This window comes from Oratosquilla oratoria, chromosome 11, assembly GCF_046742065.1.
Source record: "Oratosquilla oratoria isolate Oo_2021 chromosome 11, ASM4674206v1, whole genome shotgun sequence".
Classification (NCBI taxonomy): domain Eukaryota; kingdom Metazoa; phylum Arthropoda; class Malacostraca; order Stomatopoda; family Squillidae; genus Oratosquilla; species Oratosquilla oratoria.
Window position 1 is genome coordinate 739,212 of NC_134787.1, and position 21,701 is coordinate 760,912.

A 21,701-nucleotide genomic window follows, 5' to 3' on the forward strand; every position below is an offset into this window, starting at 1 on the left:
TGGGTTCTAACTCCATGTGTGAGTTGCATTGAATAGATATATCAATTAGTCACATCATATAAAGTGAGGTGTGACAACCATAATTTTTTATTTACCCTGTTCAAGTAAAGATGCCAGTATTTGGACCTAAAGCATGAGTAGGTTTGGCTGGTCCAGTATCTCTTTAACTGTGTGCGAGTGTTTTTTTTTTTTTTTCTAATACAATTATCAGTCCTGACATAACTGATTCTCATTCTACAGGTATATTTGGGATGCAGGAGAATAAGGGGTAGCAGCGTTATTTGATTATTTTAACTCATAAGCCCACAAAAAATTCTTTGACTCTACACTTATTGGAAAAGAACAGCTTGATGGAGAGGACTTACTAAAGTGGGACAGAGGAAAAACAAGAGGACATGCAATGAAACTCAAAAAGGACAGCTACAGAAGAGACCTGAAAAAGAACAGCTTCCCACACAGAGTGATAGATATCTGGAACAAATTGGACGAAAAAATAGTGTGTGCAAACACAATACAATAATTTAAGAACAAACTTGATCTTGTGAAATACAAAAACAGGTCACCACAAGCATAGCTCCCCTTCCCATACAATACAACTAGGTAAACACACAGGAGTATCCTATCTCTTCATCCGAGACTCCAAGCACAATATGGTGATGCATATGCCCTATATAATGTTATATGTTTGTAAACTCTCCTGAATAATTCTTGATCTACTAGTTGCTAAGGGTAATCATAATGGGGGCAAAATAGTAAAGAACTGCTGCTTTAGAGGAAAAACTATGGCAAAATGGAGGCATAGTGGGCATATTTCTAATGACCAAAATAACATTATTTCCTATTGGAAACTGGTATGTTATAACACATTTGTAAATGTTCACTATAAACATACTATCGGAGAAATAATATCGGAAGTACAGGAAAAACTGTATATTTAAACTACTATCTGTAGTCCTCTTCAGCAGAATAGTTACAGAAAGTTAGAGTACAGGTATAAATGAGGTAGTGAGGGGTACAGAAAAGGGGATGAGGAAAGTGGAGGGACTCAGGTTACATGCCCTTGATATGGTTGGGTCACGGAAGGACAGTTAGTATTTTGTCAAGAGCGGTCGGACAGGAAAGCACATTAAGTGGAGGGAAGCATCTCCAAGGTTAATGTGGGTGAAAGTGAAACTGGGATGTAAGCTTTCAATTTTTCTGAGTGGATATGGACCTGGTAATGAGAAAAGTGAAGAGGAAAGAGATGCTTTTCTGATACATTTAAATAAATGCTGAGAGAATTCTGGGAATATTGTTAATGTAGTGGTGTTGGGGGATCTCAGTGCTAGAGTATGGCATGAGCTAATAGATGGAATAGTAGGAAGGTTTAGGATGTAGGAAGAGAATATTAGTGGAGAAATTATGTTGGAAACATGTTTAAAAAGAGAGTTCATAATAGCAAACACATTGTTTAAGAAGAGAGACACACACAATTATAAATTGGAAAGAGTAGTGGAAAGAATAATGGTGGTAGAGCATTAATGGACAGTGTAGTGGTATTCAAAGGAAGGAAAGGATGATATCTGGACATTCATGTTTTCAGGAGAGAGTTGGGGAGTGTCAGATAACTTTTTTTTTATACAAATTTAAGTGAGAGTGGAAGAAAACTAGAAAAAGAGGAAAATGTTGGAGGTGGAGAAGTGCTGAGAATTAATAAATTAAATGCAACTTTCCTTGTTCAGATTACACAACATATTTCATAAACCTTCTACTGTCTCTGAAATAAGAATCATTTGCAAATTTAAGGTGAATAAAATATTCACTATTAATCTTCAAAGTTTTCTTTTCCCAACACAATCTTCTGAAATTGTATATGAAATTGTATTGCCTCGCTGTACTCCTTTCTTGATAACTATATTTTCTATATTTCTATGTAGTCGAATTACAGCAGTACCTTTCGCACATAGGGGTCTGGAATACAGTAAATCACAATTTCTTACTTCTAAACCACAGGAATATATATAGCCCCATAAGAATGATATTATGCCTTAGAAAGAAACAGGAAGTACTACAACAAAAAGTTCGAGGCAATGGAACTGATGGATTTGATTATTACAATATAGTATTAAATTGGGCTTTCAGAAGATGAAATCAAATAACAAACATATACTACAAAATAGATCAAGATCCAATGATATATAAAAAAAGACAGCAAAATGAAAATGTTTGGAAAGGGGGTATATATATATATATATATATATACCAACAAAACATGAGAGGTGAAATTAGTAATGGTGTGGCTACTGTTGTAAGATCAGGCTTGAAGCATAGGACATCACAAGACTTCGAGGACTCATTCCTAGCAGTGCAGAAAAAAATCAGCAGACACAATCATATGATACACAATATATCTTTCACAAAAATGACCTTACTTCCCAGAACAAAGTCATAACCATGTGTTCCACCATGGGAACTCTGTTCATATGAAAGGCAACTTCAATGCCAGCCATAGATATTCCAATCACAATATCAGTATGGCAGTGGATGATAAAATAAGAAGAAAGAAAAAAAAAACATGAGCCCAGACTTTCTGACTTGCATCAGACAGGACAGTGCCATGACACCAGATGTAATACCAACAATGATATAGGTATAGAACATCCATAACACAGCCAGATCTATTAGCATCTGTGACCTCTTTTCCAGTGTAGCAACATTATCACACAGCTTAATCATGCTAAGCACACCACCATCAATTGAACTAAAAATTGAACTGGGATTCCTACAAGAGGAACTTAAGCTAAAACAAGGACCTGATCAAAAGAATACACCATATTCAAACATAGATAATGCAGTGCAAGGGTATTATGAGGACATATGAAAGAAAATTGGCCACAACTTTTGTATTACCTATCACAGAACAATTTCACACCCTTACACTAGCCATGCATTATGTTTTCCCCAAGCACAATATAATAATATATAGCTTGTTAAATTCACAAGATGGACAGCTTACCTCTGAATCTGATATAGCAAAAAACATGCTCCAGGAGACCAAATGCCTAAATGATGTAAAGTAGGAAATACTGGTAAAGGAAATGAAAAAGAAACACAGTGATCCACAAGTATTCTGGATAAGGATATAAAGACTGATGGGAACCAGAAACTGGACACTACCCTACCTTTACGACGAACAGAACAAAAGTATATTCCTTCTAAGGGAAGAGAGATATCATTTCCTTTTCATTACACATCTCCGACATCTCTCCACTATATTTCCTCCCTGCCACTCCATATCTCACTCCTGTTCCATTTAACAGCTCATCTCCAAGATACTCTGACATCATTACATTTACATTACTATCAAAAGAAACCATGTGAAGATGAAATGTTGTACTAATAAAGGCTCTGTCCTTATATGGTGTTTCTTTTGATAGACTTGTTGGCAACTGCCAAATAACTACAAATATACGCTACTCTCAAAATGCTACACTCAATAACAGTAATATTAAATGTAGACAGCAAGTCTTCTTTTGGACAGAGTTTGTTAAAAGTGACACTACACTCTGCATTCACCATGGAGCACAGTAGCTGATAATATCATGCCTGATGGTATGAATATATATAAAAACAGAATTTTGCCATGACCGTATAACAAATTTTCTAACAAGGCTCAATGTATTGCTAGAAGTAATACTCAGATTTCATTGCACTGGAGTTCTTCATTATTTCCTAAAAAAAAATCATGTTCATCCTTTACTGCTCATATGGTGAACTGGATACCTTTAAGGATTTTATCTTGGTCAACACCAGATGATTTTATTCTGACTTTTTGAAGGTTAATGTGTTTATTTCACAAATATTTACCCTTATATCTATTAAGTTATAACAAACAGCCTGTAACTATCCCAATCTTCTTTTGTTCTTCTCTTTCTTTTTCTCATTTATTCATACTCCAAATGTTCCCATCCTTCTTACTTAACTAGGGGTGGCCTACTCACCAGTTCATATGGGAGACCGGAGACGATGGCTCAAGTCTGCCCACATGGTCCTCTCTGTGCTCTCTGGAAAAGGAGATGACATTGCAGTTAAAAAAATTGATCACAAACTTACCTGGTTAACACTGTTCCTACACTTTACGGCTTAATATAACTTCTACCTGCCACTAGGTAATTCAATTTAGCTTAGAGAAACCCTCTCAGCAGCAAAAGGGTTAACTTGTCTTTATCCTACATCAAGTAACCCTTTTGGTGTGTTTTACTCTACCATTCATTCTAGCTGCCATAAAACAAACCTATTTGGCAAGCTTCCATGACAAAAATAAAAGAGTCATCCAGAACAGAGTGGGTTAAATGAGTTAGGCTAGAACCCTTTGTTACATGGATACTATAGATAAGAATAAAAAAAAATTGTAGCACACACAACAAAGGAAAAGAGCATCCTGTATGGAAATAACAGTGTACACATGAATGCTGTTGATCTTAATTAAATCTTATGTAGAGGACTGGAGGTGGTTAAAGAGAGTGGAGGGAAGTGGGAGGTGAGCTAGTTGTTGTTTGTTGATGACAATGTGCCTGTGATTGGGGCAGAGGAGGGTCTAAGCAGTAGTTAGTGATGGAGTTTGGGAAGTCATGTGGCAGAGGAAAGTTGAAAACATATGTGGGCAAATTCAAGGTAATACGATGAGGTGAGAGCAGTTATTAAAATGATGAGAGCAGGCAAGGCACCTGGGTTAAATGGGTGTCATTCGGAGTGTCTAAGAAAGGGAGGTACAGAGATGGTGGACTGGCTGGTGAGGTTGTTCAATGTTTGTCTAAAAGAGGGCGAGTCCAAGAGGACTGAGGAGTACCTGTATAGTTCTGCTTCATAAAGGAAAAGGGCTCAAATGTGTAGTAGTTTCAGAGGGATCAGTTTGTTGAGTGTGATTGGGAAGGCTTATGGGAGGGTCTTGATTGAGAGGATTAAGAGAGGAACAGAGGGAGTAATTGGTAAGGAGCAGTGTGGGTTTAGGAAAGGTAGGGGTTACATGGATCAGTTTTTTGTGGTAAGACAGATAAGTGAGAAAGCTTTAGCAAAAGGTAAGGATGTTTTCTGGGATTTTATAGATTTGGAAAAGGTTTATGACAGGGTAGACAGGAAGCCACTGTGAGAGGTATTGCAGATGTATGGGATAGGAGGAAAGCTGTTGAGAGCAGTCAAGGGTTTTTATGATAGTGGTAGAGCCTGGGTTAGAATTAAAAATGGAGAGACCAAGTGGTTTGAGGTAAAGGTGGGACTTTGCCTCGGATGTGTAATGTTGCATGGCTGTTCAACATATACATGGATGGGATGGTACAAAAGGTATATGCAAGGGTAATGGGTATGGGATTGGAGATGATTAAAGAAAATGGAGAAAAATGGGAGATAAGTCAGTTGTTGTTTACTGATGACACTGCACTTGTATAAAGATCAGAGGAGGGATTAACCCCTTGAATATGATGATGCCTGCATAGGCATCATGAGGCACAAGTGAGTATATGAGGATGCATCAGCTTCCTGATTATATTTTTTTTTGTAATTGTAGCTGAATGACCCTCTTATTCTGTGAACAGGCTTGATCACTTTTTCAGTGGTTACAAATATTCTAGGTGAAAGAGAATGAGTATAACAGCTGTAACTTTATATTTTATAATGCACATATTGTGATGCATCATCATATGTCCAGCAGCTAATGTGCACACGAATATTTGACTTGTATTGAAGGGGTTAAGGAAGTTAGTGATGGAGTTTGGGAAGGTGTGCAATAGAGGGAAGTTGAAGGTATATGTGGGTAAAGTAAGGTGATAAGATGTACAAGAGAGGATGGCAGCAAACTGGAAGTGGGTATTAAAGGAGAGAGGCTGGAGGAAGTGGATATTTTTAGATACTTAGGGGCCCATGTGGCAGGAAAGGGAGGAGTGGAGGTGGAGGTAGAATGTAGATTGAGACAAGCAAGTAAATACCTTTGGGGATTACAATGTGTAATGAGAAATAGACATTTGGGAATGGATGCTAAGAGGAGATTGTATGAAAGGGTGATTGTGCCGACAGCACTGTATGGGGCAGAAACATAGAGAGGAAGAGTTTAACTGTATTTGAGATGAGGTGCCTGAGAAGTATAGTACAGGTTACTAGGCTGGATAGAGTGAGGAGATGAGGAGGAAAGCGGGGATGGCAAAGGAGTTGGGAGATAAGGCTAATGAAAGCGTATTGGGATGGTTTGGACACGGAAAGAATGAGTAAAAAAATATTAGTGAAAGAAGTGTGGAAGGCAGAGATGGGTGGAATGAACATGAGGGGGCAACCAAGGATGAGATGGATGGAGTAAAAGGATATTGAGAAAGGGGGATGTCTGTTGAGGAAGGGAGAAGGCAGAAGATAATGGTGAGTGGAGAATGGTTGTATATGGATGATGCTATGATGCATAGAAGGGATTGGGTGGGGGATGGGGGTGTTAGGGAGTGGTTATGTGTGAATGATATTTTGATGCAACCCAAAGAGAATCCTCCCCATCTTCTCTTTTCCTGTATGAGGGGACAGAGAGGGGGGGGTTATCAATTAAATGAAGCAGCCTTGCTATGGATGTGTTTTCTTGCTGCATTGCTTCTGACCCAGGGCAATGGGCGAGATGCAGGGATGACCCATCATCCAGGAGGAGCCAAGAAACGAGGGAAGGAGGGGTGGTGAATGGGAGTGGAGTAGGTGGGGATGAGATGGGTGGGAGTGGAATTATCCCTTTTGACTTCGGTTACCTCCCTTGTAAGGGGAAAAAACCTTTGGTGTATGTATGCTTGTAATAAGATGTACAAGGGGTGAGGGTGTCAGTAAGTTGGAAATAAGTCTTAGAGGAGAGGTTAGAGGGGCTGGATAGTTTTAAGTATTTAGGGTCACATGTGGCTGGGAATGAAGGAGTGGGGTTGAAGGTAAACTATAGAGTGTTGTGTGCTTTCTTCTCTTACTACTGTGTAATTGATGAATGTAAGTACTGTGAATTATGGTGTTGGTTTTGTTTGCAAAATTATAGATATTTTTATACTGTATTTATATATATGAATTGAAACAGTTCTGTGTGTTTTTGATTCTGTTTATATATATTTGTAGGATGTTTAGAGTGTCTTTTTGTGCAGGTTTGTTTTTGTTTGGGTTTGTGTGTTATTGTATGGTGACTGTAGAACTAATTCTTTGTGCACTGGTTTCAGCTGGTGATTAGAGTGCATGTGAGGTTGATCCATGAATAGCACTTGTTGCATTTGATGGATATAAGAAGTTTATTTATTTTGTATATGATGGACATGTATATGGGCTTTGGTTGGTTTGTATGTCTGTGACTTGAGGGAGGAGGTGTGGAAGAGCAGGCACCATACTACCAACCTCCTCATATAGAAAAAACTGGCATGGGACATATTGAAAAAACAGAGGAAACAGTAGAATAAAGGAAGAATAAAAGAGCTGGAAATGAATATATGAGAATCCAATGAAAGAAAGAAACTTAAAACAAGTAATTGATAAATGTAATGACAAACGTAAACTACTTTGCAGGTTTGTCAGTGGCAAACTGGGGCACAGAGGAGGAATTGCCAAGTTAAAAATAGAAGGTGAGATCTATGAAACTGCACCAATACAATGATAATTAACAAAAGATTACAATTAGTATTCACTGTACTGACTGTGAATGAAAAGTGAGGGATCAGGAACTCTGTGATACTGGATGTAAACGTTGAATTAAAGCCTATCGACAAACTCGATGTGGTAGATAGGCTTCAGAATCTTAATGATTACAAAAGCCATGTCGATAGAGAGGAAATCTCTGCAGGGTCACCCATATTGAACAGGTTTTGTAAGAAAGATCAGACAAAGAGCAGACAAGGAAGATCATGTACAACAAACTTGATCTGCTTCTACTCGAGATTAATAGATATGATACAAGTGAGAGATGGTTGGGCAAACTGTGCCTTTCTAGACCTACAAAAGGTCTTGTCCTGTAAAATACAACTAGGTAAATACACATAAAACAAAAATAAAGAAGAAAAGAAAAAATTAAAAGTGGCATACTCAAACATGGATGGTATGATTTCTGGAATAAATGAACTAAACAACTATTTCCTAATAGAGAAACCAGACATAATGGGAATTGTGGAGACAAAATTGAAAGGTCCCATATCATCAAGTATGGTGGGGCAAGGTCTATACAACCATTGGGTGAAAAATAGAACGGATAAACAGGGGGGAGGAGTCATGTTATTGACTAGAAAGAGTTTAAATGTCACAAAAATAACAGAAGGAAAAGATAATGTGGAAATATTATGATTAAAATTGTAAATAATTATATGAGAAGTAGAAAATTTATAGTAGTATATGTGCCCTCAAAAACACAGGCTTGGTCTGATAGTAATAATTTCAAATTACTGGAAGACACAAAGAATGCATTATCTGGGTTACTGATAGATGGAGAAAACATAGTAACTATGGGTGACTTCAATCCAAAGGAAATAAATTGGGAAGAAATAAGAGTAAAAGGTGGAGAGGAACTCTGGGGAACACTCTACTGGATATGACCATTGACTATACATTGACTCAATGGTTCAAGGAAAATACCAGATATAGAAACAATGAAGAACCTTCGAGACTAGACCTATTATTCACATCTGAGCCTGAAATTGTGGACAAAATGAATTACAAAACACCAATTGGGAAAAGTGAGCACATACTAATAGAGTTCGAACTTAAAGAATAAAATGATGTGAGAAGAAATGAGAAACATAGAGAAAGAAGATTAATATACAACAAAATGGACTTTGCAAAACTTAATTTTTCAAAATGCAAACTGGGAAAAAAAATTCAAATGAAGAAACAAAGATGGAAGAGAAATGGAACATATTTAAAGAAAAATACAAGGAGGGAACAGATAAATATGTACCAAAGAAGAAACAAAAAAGGGTTTACATAAAATGTTGGTATAACAAAAAGTGTAGTGATGCTAAAGATAGAAGAGACAAAGCCTGGAAAAGATGAAAAAAAAGACCAAATGGCAAACATACATCAAACTGAAAAACGAATATGTAGACATACACAGGGAGGTAAAAAGTAACTACGAAAAAGATATAATAGATAAATACAAGGACCACTCTAAACTATCTTACAGATATCCAAATGATAAACTAAAAGACAAACACAAAATAGTGAAACTGCCCAAAGAAAATAAAGAATATATAGATTACGTAGAAATGCCTGAAGTTATGATCAGGCAGTTTAGGTCTGTATTTACAATTGAAAGCTCCCAAATTTGAGATGAAGGACAATGAGGACGATCCCCTGAAATGAAAGAAATAACAGTGAGACAGAAAGAAATAAGGGACCAAATAATAAACCTTGATGTTAGAAAGTCACATGAGCCTGATGGAATTGCAAACTGGATACTGAGAGAATGTATAGATGAACTAACGGACATGATACACAAGATAATTGACTTCTTACTCAAAGAAGGAAAAGTACCACAAGATTGGAAAAATGCAAATATTGTACCAATATACAAAGGAGACAAAGAAAATCCAACAAATCATTGACCGGTATTTCTTACAAGCACAGTAGCGAAAATATCCAAAAAAGTCATTAGGAATAAATGGATTAAACACTTGGAAGAGAACAAAATAATAAATGCTAAACAATTTGGTTTTAGAAATAGAAAATCATGTACTACAAACTTAATATGCTTTTACTCAAGATTAATATAAATAATACAAGAAAGTGACGGATGGGCAGATTGTGCTTTCTTGGACTTACAAAAGGCTTCTGATAAAGTACCACACAAAAAACTACTAGGAAAAATTGAAATAATAAGTGGAATACAAGGAAATTATTGGAATGGATGAAAGATTACTTGAACGGAAGAAAAATGAGGGTGGTACTTAGACAAGAACTCAAATTGAGAAGATATGATAAGGGGAGTCCTTCAAGGCTCTGTATTGGCTCCGATAATGTTTGCTATTTATATAAATGACATGGATGAAGGTGTGGAATGTTATATGACCTTCTTTGCAGATGATGCAAAACTACTCAAAACAGTAAGTACAGAGGAAGATTACAAATCTTTTCAAGAGGTCCTAGACAAAGTCTGGAAATGGAGTCAGAAGTGTGAAGTGAACTTCAACATAAAGAAATGTAGCATAATGGAATTTGGAAAAAACAAAAATAGAATATCATGTCAATATAAAATTGGTACAAAGGAAGTAAAAAAGTAAACTCGGAAAGGGACCTGGGAGTAACTATCTCAAATGACATGACATCAGACAAATACATGAATTAGTTGGAGAAACTTTCAACTTATTAAGACCAATGTAAGTGGCCTTTGATTACATGGATGAAGAAATGGTTAAGACAATACTAGTTACACTGATAAGACCAAAATTGGAATATGCTGCAACACTATGGTCACCTAGTTCCAAAATATATATATATATAAAGAAACTAAAAAGAATTCAAAGAGCAATGACAAAGATGGCACCAACACTCTCCAATTTGACATATGAACAAAGATTGGTTAAACTAAATCTACCAACCCTGGAACAAAGAAGAGAAAGAGGTGATTTGCTAACCATCTACAGAATTATGAAAGGGATGGAAATTCTTGATAAAGATGACTTATTAAAGTGGGATAGAAGAAAAACAAGAGGACATGGGAAGAAACTTAAGAAGGACAGTTACAGAAGAAATCTGAAAAAGAATAGCTTCCCACATAGAGTGATAGATATCTGGAACAAACTGAATGAGGAAACAGTGAGTGCTAAATCTATACATGACTTTAAGAACAAACTGGATGCAGAAATATACAAAAGTGGGTCATTACGAGCATAGCCCTCTTCCCATAAAATACAACTAGGTAAATACAGAAGGAAAGAATCAACCTCTAAAGATCACATTAAGTCACAAATGGCAGCAGAAGCAATTTGAGCAAAAACAGGAAAATTAGCAAGAAGTGAACACTAGGAAAACGCAGTTCTATTGGAGAGTGTTAGACATGAGACTGAAAAATGGTATATATATATATATATATATATATATTTATATATATATAAATATACAGATATATATGTATATACATATATATATATATAAATAAATATATATATAAATATATATATATATATATATATATATATAAAGGTTCAGAGAACAAGATGGAGTAGAAAATTAAAACTAGCTTATACCAATATAGACAGATTAATCTCAGGATTAAACAAACTAAATGATTACCTGTCAGAAGAAAAACCAGACATAATGGGAATTGTGGAGACAAAATTAAGGGGTCCACTATTACCAAACAGTGTTGGACATGGATTATATAATCACTGGCTTAGAAATAGAGAGGAGAAACAGGGTGGAGGAGTCATGTTCCTGGTTAAGAAAAACTTAAATGTGACGAAAGTTACATATGGAGAGAACAGGGTGATGATCACAATAAGAGTCGAAGATAGTGACATGAAAAGCAGAAAGTTTGCAGTGATTTATGTGCCCCCAAAATTTGGGGTCTTGGAGAGAGAGATTATTCTAAAATGTTAGATGATATGAGACTTTCATTAAATGAGATGCTGAAGGATGGAAGTAATGTGGTACTTATGGGAGATTTTAACTGCAAAGAAATCTGTTGGGAAGAGATGACAGTGAAAGGTGGAGAGGATCAATGGGGAAATGTATTACTTGACATGACTATAGAACATACAATGACACAATGGGTAAAAGAAAACACTAGATTTAGAAATAATGAAGAACCATCGAGACTAGATTTATTATTTATGTCAGAACCTGAAATTGTGGATAAAATTGAATACAAGACACCAATTGCGAAGTGACCACATACTACTTGAGTTAGAACTAAAGGAGGAAATATATATAGAGAGAAATGAGAAACACAGAAAAGGAAGACTGATGTATAGTAAAACGGACTTTGAGAAACTTAGGAATTTTTTTCTTAAAGCGAGCTGGGAAAAATTCTACAATGAAGAAACACAAGTGGAAGAAAAATGGATGATTCTGATGAAAATCTATAAAGAAGGAGTGGATAAATATGTCCCAAAGCAAAAACAGGAAAAGGTGTATATTAAGTGCTGGTTTAACAGAAGGTGCAGCGAAGCGAAAGATAGAAGAGATAAAGCTTGGAAAAGATGGAGAAAAGAAAAGAATAGAAAGTGGCAAATATATATTAATCAAAGGAATGAATATGTAAAAATATGCAGGGAAGAAAAAAGAAACTATGAAAAAGACATAATAGAAAAATGTAAGGATCAGCCAAAACTATTCTATAGATATGTAAATGGTAAACTAAAAAACAAACAGGAAATAGTGAAACTATGCCAAGGGAATATGGAATACACAGAAGATACAGAAATGGCTGAAGTCATGAGCAAACACTTCAAGTCAGTTTTCACTAGAGAAAATGTACAACATCGGGATGAAGGGAGAGAAGTGAAATCTCCCCCATGAGGGAAATAATAGTAACACAGAAAGAATGGACCAAATAATGATCCTTGATGTCAGGATGGAATAGCACACTGGATATTAACATAATGTAAAGAAAAACTACTAGACAAAATATATAACATAATAAGTTGCTCCCTTAAAGAAGGAAAAATACCACAAGACTGGAAAAATGCTGATATTGTTCTAATTTATAAAGGAGGAAATAAGGAAGACCCAATAAATTACAGACCACATTCCCCTATAAGACCAGTAGCCAAAATTTATGAAAAAGTTATAAAAAGTAGATGGATAAAACATCTGGAAGAGACAATTTGGTACAGTGAAGATCATGTACCACAAATCTGATCTGTTTTTGCTCACAATTACTAGATATACAGTAATACAAGAAAGGGACGGATGGGCTGATTGTGCTTTCCTAGATTCACATAAAGTTTTTGATAAAGTTGCTCACAAAAAACTATTAAGAAAAATGGAAACCATAGGAGGGATACAAGGTCTACTGAAATACTGGAGGACTCTTTGCATGGAAGAAAAATGAGGGTAGTGCTCAGGGATAAGAGTTTCACTTGGGAAGAGGTGATTAGTGGAGTTCCACAAGAATCAGTACTGGCAACAATAATGTTTGCTATTTATGTGAATGACATGGACGAGGGTGTGGAATGTTACATGAGCCTCTTTGCAGAGGGCGCAAAACTGTTAAGGAAAGTGAGTACTGAAATTGACTGTGACTCGCTACAGAGAGATCTGAACAGGGTTTGGGAATGGAGTCAGAAGTGGGAAGTGGACTTCAACATTAAGAAATGTAGCATAATAGAATTTGGAAAAAGTAAAAAAAGGATATCAGGCTAATATTAAATTGGTGAAAAGGAAGTAATGAAAGTGGGATCTGAAAAAGACCTGAGAGTGATCATTACAAAAGATATGTCCCTTTTTGTGAAATTTACAGGGATGTGATAACTGAACCCAACAAGAGAAGAATTTCAGGTACCTCAGCACATCGGGTGGGGCATGAGTGGATGCCAGCAGGAGAGGGTTCTAGATGTGGGGACATTTGGACTTTTTTGATCTATGAATTTTTGACCCAATGACCTCCTCCTACAGAGACCTTACTTTTGAGGCAACTTATTTTTGAAATGTATGTGAGAAGACCAGAATGTATGTAGATCAGGATTCATTAACTCCAGTAATATTCACGACTTAATGAGGGATGGGTCCAAGAGAAAAGGTATTCTACAATCAGTTTGCAGAGGTGCTAGCGAAGAACAAACAACAACCAAAGATGAGGTCAAATTTCCCATGCTCACTCCTAAGGTCAGCTCTCCTATGTCTGAGAGGTTCAAGTCCCTGTGCTCTATATTTACACACATGGAAAACCTTGACTTAGAGTAGACTGTAGTAGTAAATCAGATGAGTGTAAAACATGTATTAATCATATATAAAATGTTTTAATCAGCACTGGCGAGAGTAGGACCAATTAACTATGTCTGCAGAAAACATATCCTACCTGCTTTCACCACACAATTCCATATGGATGGAAATCTTTACATAAAAGAGTAGTGGCAGCAGTATAATTTGCTTGTATATTGATTAATACTTTCATGGCACAGTAATCTAAAACTTAGTTCTGACTGGAAACCTACCCGGCTGAGGAGTTGGATACTTGCCTATTTGGCAGGGTCAGCTCCTTTACTCTCCTGGGACGTTTTATGTCAGTCTGCATGGCAGTAACGTATGTTCATCTTTTTTATCCCAGGCAATATACTAGTTGGAACCAACACACTGATACTATTTTAGTATCCAGGGAATTGCATTTTCATAGATGATTGATCTTTATCACTATGGTTTCAAATAACATTGGCACAGATGATTGCTCCTGCAAAATAAGAAAAACCGGAAGTCAGGAAGGTGATGTTTGATTGATAATATATATATATATATATATATATATATATATATATATATATATATATATATATAAATAGATAGATAGATATATATATATATATATATAGATAGATAGATATATATATAGATATAGGTATATATATATATATATATATATATATATATATATATATATATATATATATTATATGTTAAGATATCACATATTTCACATTCATAATATAAGATAATGAAGACAGACTAAATAACCTCATAAACAAGAGGCTACAGAAGAAGTTAGCCACCTGATTATTTTTATGCTATGTTCTGTGCACCGTGAAAACTGTTCCTTTTGTTCAAACTGTTCTCACCTCTCCAGCACTACTCATTCCAAAAGCAATTCCATTCATCCTCTCCAGTTACCCAATTCTTTCCAGAGTTAATCACTTTCCTCATTTAAGGGCACAGTGCCTCATTTTCTGTAACACTTACAGTCCCCAATTTATGAAGCCAGATATTGGTCCACCTTTTTAACCTTCCCTAGTATTCAGTGATCCCCTCCTCCCCTACCTCCCTTCCTCTCTCCTTCCTTTCCTCCCCCTCCCTTTTCCCCATTTCTTCTTATTTAATCTCAGTCATGTGTATTATGACGATGTGCTTGAAAAAGCAGTAACAAACGAAATGTCATACTAATAAGGGCTCTGTCCTCACATGGTGTTTATTTTGACAGACTATAGGTTATTGCAAAAAGATCTAGACACTATTTTTGCATGAACTCAAGAATGGAAAACAAATTTTAATGCCAAAAAATGTAGAGTACTGGAATTATAAAAGCAACAGAGGAGAAAAATTTAAGTGTTGGAAAAGAAAACAAGTCACCTGATAGACATATAGACAGGATTGGATTGTGAGAGACATGCAGACTGCAGATGATTAAAGTGGCTTTTCACTATATGGATGAAGAGAGATGAATGAAATTAAATAAAAAAAAAAATCAAAGAAACCCTAATCTGCTCAAGACAGGAATATACCTCAGTGATATGGCCACCACATAGAGTGAAGGATATAAGGAAAGTGTAGGAGGAAAAAGCGCATGAGCACCATTTCATTGTTGTGAGATTGGGATTGAAATAAGGTTTTTAAGAAAGGATTTGTTACAAGTTTTCAAAGTGTAATCAGTTACATATCATGTGCTTATTTGTATACAGAATTTCCTACTTTATCTTTATATGCACATACACAATCTCTCTTAAATGTGATGAATGTTACATATGGAGAGAACAGGGTAGAGATGATCTCAATAAGAGTTGAAGATAGTGACATGAAAAGCAGAAAATTTGCAGTGGCCCCAAAAACAAGGTCTTGGAGAGATTACTTCAAAATGTTAGAGGATATGAGAACTTCATTAAATGAGATACTGAAGGATGGAAATAAAGCAGTAATCACACAGATTTTAATTGCAAATAAATATGTTGGGAAGAGATGACAGTGAAAGGTGGAGAGGATCAATGGGGAAATGTATTACTCGACATGACTATAGAACATACAATAACACAATGGGTAAAGGAAAACAGATTTAGAAATAATGAAGAACCATCAAGACTAGAATTATTATCTACGTCAGAACCTGAAATAGTAGATAGAATTTCATACAAGATACCAATTGTGAAGTGACCACACACTACTTGAGTTAGAAATAAAGGGGAAATATATACAAAGAGAAATGAGAAACACAGAAAAGAAAGACTGATGTATAGTAAAATGTACTTTGAGAAATTTAGAAGAAGAAAAATTAAAGTGAGCTGGGAAAAATTCTATAAGGAAGAAACACAAATGGAAGGAAAAATGGATGATTCTAATAAAAATCTATAAAGGATGAGTGGATAAATATGTCCCACAGCAAAAACAGGAAAAAATGTATATTAAGTGCTGGTTTAATAGAAGGTGCAGTGAAACAATAGATAGAAGAGATTAAGCTTGGAAAAGATGGAAAAAAAAAAGTGGCAAATATATTAATCAAAGGAATGAATATGTAAAAATACGCAGGGAAGAAAAAAGAAACTATTAAAAAGACATAACAGAAAAATGTAAGGTATTAGAAATTACGTAAAAGGTGACGTCATATTGAACTCGTTTATTGAACTCTAGAAGTTTAATTTCATTAAAGTAATAAATTATGTATATTTAAATTATTGGATAAAATCTGAATAATTAATAATGTTAATGATCAATTGCTACTGATAATTTGTAGTCTATTGAAAAATTTAAACATTTGAAATAAATACCGAAAATTCTGGTCGGTGAAAAGTAAACAATGGTCGCGAAAATTATAGATATTGCGTGTGGCCTGCGACCGGATTCATTCAAATACTTGTTTTCGTCAAGTCAAGACGCTTAGAATTTGTGTCAACTGAAACTACAGAAAATCAATTTCGGAGGAACATTTACTCCCAACTGTAAAGAGAAACCTCTCTTTAAAGTTTAAGATTACACAATTGAAAATAACGGATAAACTTAATAAGGCGAAAGGGACGTAAGTATAACTCGGCCGAGTTAAAACCGGTCTCTCGAAAATCCGCCTTTTCTATAAATTACATCTAAAATTCAAGAAGAAGGTAAGATTGAACTTTCTCATTTTGAATTAGTTTAACTAAAGTAAGAATTATTTGTTTGGATAAAGAAAACAGATCCTTTTCCAATAAAGGATCAGCCAAAACTATTCTGTAGATATGTAAAAGGTAAACTAAAAGATAAAAAAAAAAAGGAAATAATGAAACTATGCCAAGGGAACATGGAATGCACAGATGGCTGAAGTCATGAGCAAACACTTTAAGTTGGTTTTCACTAGATAAAATATACAACATCGGGATGAAGAGAGAGAAGTGAAATCCCCCCACCACCACCACCATAAGGGAAATAATAGTAACACAGAAAAATATAATGGGATCAAATAATAGATTTTGATGTCAGGAAACTGCACAGCCTGGATGGAATAACAAACTGAATATTAAAAGGATGTAAAGAAGAACTAAGAGACAAAATATATAACATAAGTTGTTCACTCAAAGAAGGAAAAATAGGAGATGACTGGGAAAATGCTGATATTGTACCAATTTATAAAGGAGGAAATAGGGAAGACCCAACAAATTACAGACTGGTTTCCCTTATAAGTTGTGGTGGGAGTCAGGGATAAGGAGAAATGACTAAGCGGTTCGGGTCATGCAGCGGTATTGACTTCACAGAGACTGTCTGTCACCTGCATTTATTAGCTCTATTTATAGGTAACATAGCAGAGCATTGTGGGAGCTTTGCCAACGTGGACCAATCAGGAGTCAGGTATAATGTGTAACAATTAGATAACAGATTGACAAACAGACATGGGGAAAATACTAAAAGTATAAATCCAAATTACATGAGGAAAATACTAAAAGTATAAATCCAAATTTTTTAATGACAAGTGTGTGAAATGTTATGAAATTAAACAGAAGCGTTGAAATAATTATTTCCATCCGATCACAGCGACACGGGCCCAAACAAACATAGCAACGGGTACACACATTTTCAATATTTAACACAATAACACATTTGTACGTGAGTAAACAGGAGTTTTTAATAGCATATCGATTTATGGAACAAACTTCGTAGGTATACAAGTGCCATTTCTACAGAATTTGTGTCATGCGGTATTTTCCTTTCTTTCGTATGTAACTTCGTATCCTGCATTTGCCGCAGGACGCCACAAAGTACAAGAACCAAAAATTGTGAATATGTTATAAAAAGTAGATGGACAAAACATCTGGAGGGGAACAATATCCTAAATTCGAGACAATTTGGATTTAGACAGGGAAGATCATGTACCACTAATTTGATCTGTTTTTACTCAAGACGACTAAATATATTACAAGAAAGGGACAGATGGGCTGATTGTGCTTTCCTAGATCTACAAAAAGCTTTTGATAAAGTCCCTCACAAAAAAATATTAAGAAATTTTGAAACCATAGGAGGGATACAAGGTAAACTACTGAAATGGATGGAGGACTTTTTGCATGGAAGAAAAATGAGATTAGTGCTCAGAGATAAGAGTTCTCATTAGGAAGAGGTAATTAGTGGACTTCCACAAGGATCTGTATTGGCTCAAATAATGTTTGCTATCTATATGAATGACATGGACAAAGGTGGAGAATATTACATGAGCTTCTTTGCAGATGATGCAAAATTGTTAAAGAAAGTGAATACTGAAATGGACTGTGACTCACTGCTTTTCACCTGCCCACTACACCACGAGCTTTTGTGAGGCGGCAGATGATTTCTTTCCTTCCACGAGGCGGCAGATGATTTCTTTCCCTCTACCATCTCTCCATCATGAAGAGACAACAAGGCCTTTCATTACACGAGGCCTCTCAGACCCTCAGCTGAGCTCGGAGGTCACGAAGTGACCTTCACCCCCATACATCTGCTAGAACATCCCAAACAACATGAAGTCTCGCTCAAGTCAGGGTCATAGGTCAACGCGACGACCGACGCTCTACGGGCTGGCATCACAAGAGTGCCACCCTACTGCAGTTTTTCTATTGGGCGCCTTCTCGTAGGACACGCCCAGTTTTTGTAATTATTTCATTTAGCTAGGAAGATCTGGCACCTCCAAAGTTGACTTCGGAGCTGCCAGACCAAGATTGTATCAGATCAGATCAGGCTCTCCCAAATAAACCAGAAGAAACCTATCGGCGTTTTCCACCAAAAAACCCTCCAACACTTTCCCCTTCCCTATTAAAACAACATAGGTACTCCCACGTCGTTGAAATATACGAAAACATCGTTTTTTCCGGAGTTCTAATCGTCACCGCCTCTCTGCCGATCGTGTGTGTATTTACCTAGTTGTATTTTACGGGAAGGGGAGCTATGCTCGTGGTGTCCCATCTTCATATCTCATTTTATCTAAACTATTTTTAAATTCATGTATTGTTTTTGCACACACCACTTTCTCATCTAACTTGTTCCAACTGTCTATTACTCTGTGAGGAAAGCTGTTTTTTTCAGGTCTCTTCTATAGCTGTCCATTTTTCTTTTCTTTCCGTGTCCTCTTGTATTTCTATCATCCCATTTTATCAGATTCTCTCTATCAGTAATTTCTATGCCTTTCATGATTCTGTAAATAGTTATCAACAAATCTCCTCTCTCTCTTCTTTGCTCTAGTGTCTGTAGCTCAAGTTTTGCTAGTCTCTCTTCATATGATAGTTTTGTGAGTGTAGGTGCCAATTTTGTAATTGCTCTTTGTATTCTTTCAAGTTTTTTTTATACATTTTTTTGTACTTGGTGACCATATCGTTGCTGCATATTCCAATCTTGGTCTTATCAGGGTGATTAGAATTTTTTCACCATTTCTTCATCCAGATATGTAAATGCAACTTTGATTGTTCTTATTAAATTATAAGTTTCTCCAAAAATCTTATTTATATGTTTCTCAGGTAACATATTATTCATAACAATGACTCCCAGGTCCTTTTCATATTCTACTTTTTTTTTTATTCCTTCTCCTAATTTATATGACCTGTTATTCTGTTTTTACTTTTTCCAAATTCCATTATACTACACTTCTTTGTATTGAACTCCATTTCCCACTTCCTACTCCATTCCTGTACTTTGTTTAGATCTCTCTGTAGTGATTCACAATCTTCTTCCGTGTTCACTTTTTTCAATAGTTTTGCATCATCTGCAAAGAAGCTCATATAGCTTTCAATTCCTTCCTCCATATCATTAATATATATAGCAAACATTATTGGGGCCAGAACCGTTCCTTGTGGAACACCGCTTATTACTTCATCCCAGTTTGAGTGTTGGTCTCTTATCACTACTCTCATTTTTCTTTCTTGCAAAAAGTCTTCCATCCAATTTAGTAGTTTGCCCTGTATTCCTCCTTCAGTTTCTAATTTCTTAAGCAACTTTTTATGTGGTACTTTGTCAAAAGCTTTTTTTAGGTCTAGAAATGCGCAATTAGCCCATCTATCTCTTTCTTGTATTATATCTATTAGCCTTGAATAGAAACATATTAAATTGGTGACGCATGATCGTCCTTGTCTGAATCCAAATTGTCTTGGATTTAGCACGTTGTTTTTTCTAAATATTTTATCTATCTATTTTTTACAATTCTTTCACAAATTTTTGCTATTGTACTTGTTAGAGAGACTGGCCTATAGTTGTTAGGGTCTTCTTTATTTCCCCCTTTATATATAGGTACTATATTTGCTTTTTTCCAATCTTCTGGAACTTTACCTTCTTTCAAGGAACTGTTTATTATGCTATGTATTATGTCTGCCAGTTCATTCCTGCATTCTTTCAAAACCCAGTTTGCTATTTCATCTGGTCCATGCGATTTTCTGACATCAAGATAACTCAACTGTTTCAATATTTCATTCTTTGTTACTTCTATTTCTTTCATAGGGGGGACTTTCTCTTTCCATTCAATCTCTTCAGGTTGTATGTTCTCCCTTGTAAACACAGATTTAAAATGTTTGTTCATAATTTCCGCCATTTCAATTTCCTCTGTGTATTCAATTCCTCCTTGTCTTAATTTCTCCAAATCTTGTTTGTTTTTCAGTTTGTTGTTTACAAATCTGTAGAATAGTTTTGGTTGATCTTTACATTTTTCTATGACATCTTTTTCATATTTTCTCTTTTCCTCTCTGCACGCTTGTACATATTCATTTCTATAACAAGTATATATTTTCCATTTTTCTGGTCTTTTGTTTTTCTTCCATTTAGCCCAAGCTTTGTCTCTTTTGTCTTTTATCTCTACAACTTTTATTGTACCAGCACTTTATATATTCTTTTTCCTGTTTTTGTCTTGGGACATACTTTTCTACTCCCTTTTTATAGATTTTTGTCAAAATATTCCATTTCTCTTCTACTGTTGTATCTTCTTTGTGTATTCTTTCCCAGTTTTCATTTTGGAAGAATTCTCTTAATTTATCAAAATTTGTTTTTTCATACATCAATCTTCCTTTTCTATATTGTTCATTTCTTTTTATGTATTTTTTCTCATTTAGTTCTAGTTCTATCAATATGTGGTCACTTTTGCTTATTGGTGCCTGGTATTCTATCTTTTCCACTATTTCAGGTTCTGATGTGAATATTAGGTCTAGTCTCGATGGTTTTTCTTCATTTCTATACCTGGTGTTCTCTTGGATCCATTGTGTCATTGTGTGGTCAGTAATCATCTCAAGTAGAACACTTCCCCTTGAGTCTTCTCCACCCTTTACGGTCATCTATTCCCAGCATATTTCTTTGCAATTATAGTCGCCCATCATAACTATTCTTCCTCCATCTTCCATTATCTTGTTTAGTGTTAT

At 35.5% G+C, this 21,701-nt stretch overlaps 1 protein-coding gene across 1 annotated transcript in view; it reads right to left on the reverse strand.

The window, feature by feature from the left end:
• LOC143029542 (protein dispatched homolog 1-like) overlaps positions 1 to 21,701 on the reverse strand; it is a 414,630-nt gene that overhangs the window by 75,050 nt on the left and 317,879 nt on the right. Inside the window, exons 4-5 of the mRNA XM_076192201.1 lie at positions 14,112 to 14,344; positions 3,981 to 4,043 (exon numbers count right to left, since the gene is read on the reverse strand). Of these exons, the coding sequence (XP_076048316.1) occupies positions 3,981 to 4,043; positions 14,112 to 14,191 (143 nt within the window). The 5' untranslated portion in view covers positions 14,192 to 14,344. The remainder of the gene's footprint in view (positions 1 to 3,980; positions 4,044 to 14,111; positions 14,345 to 21,701) is intronic.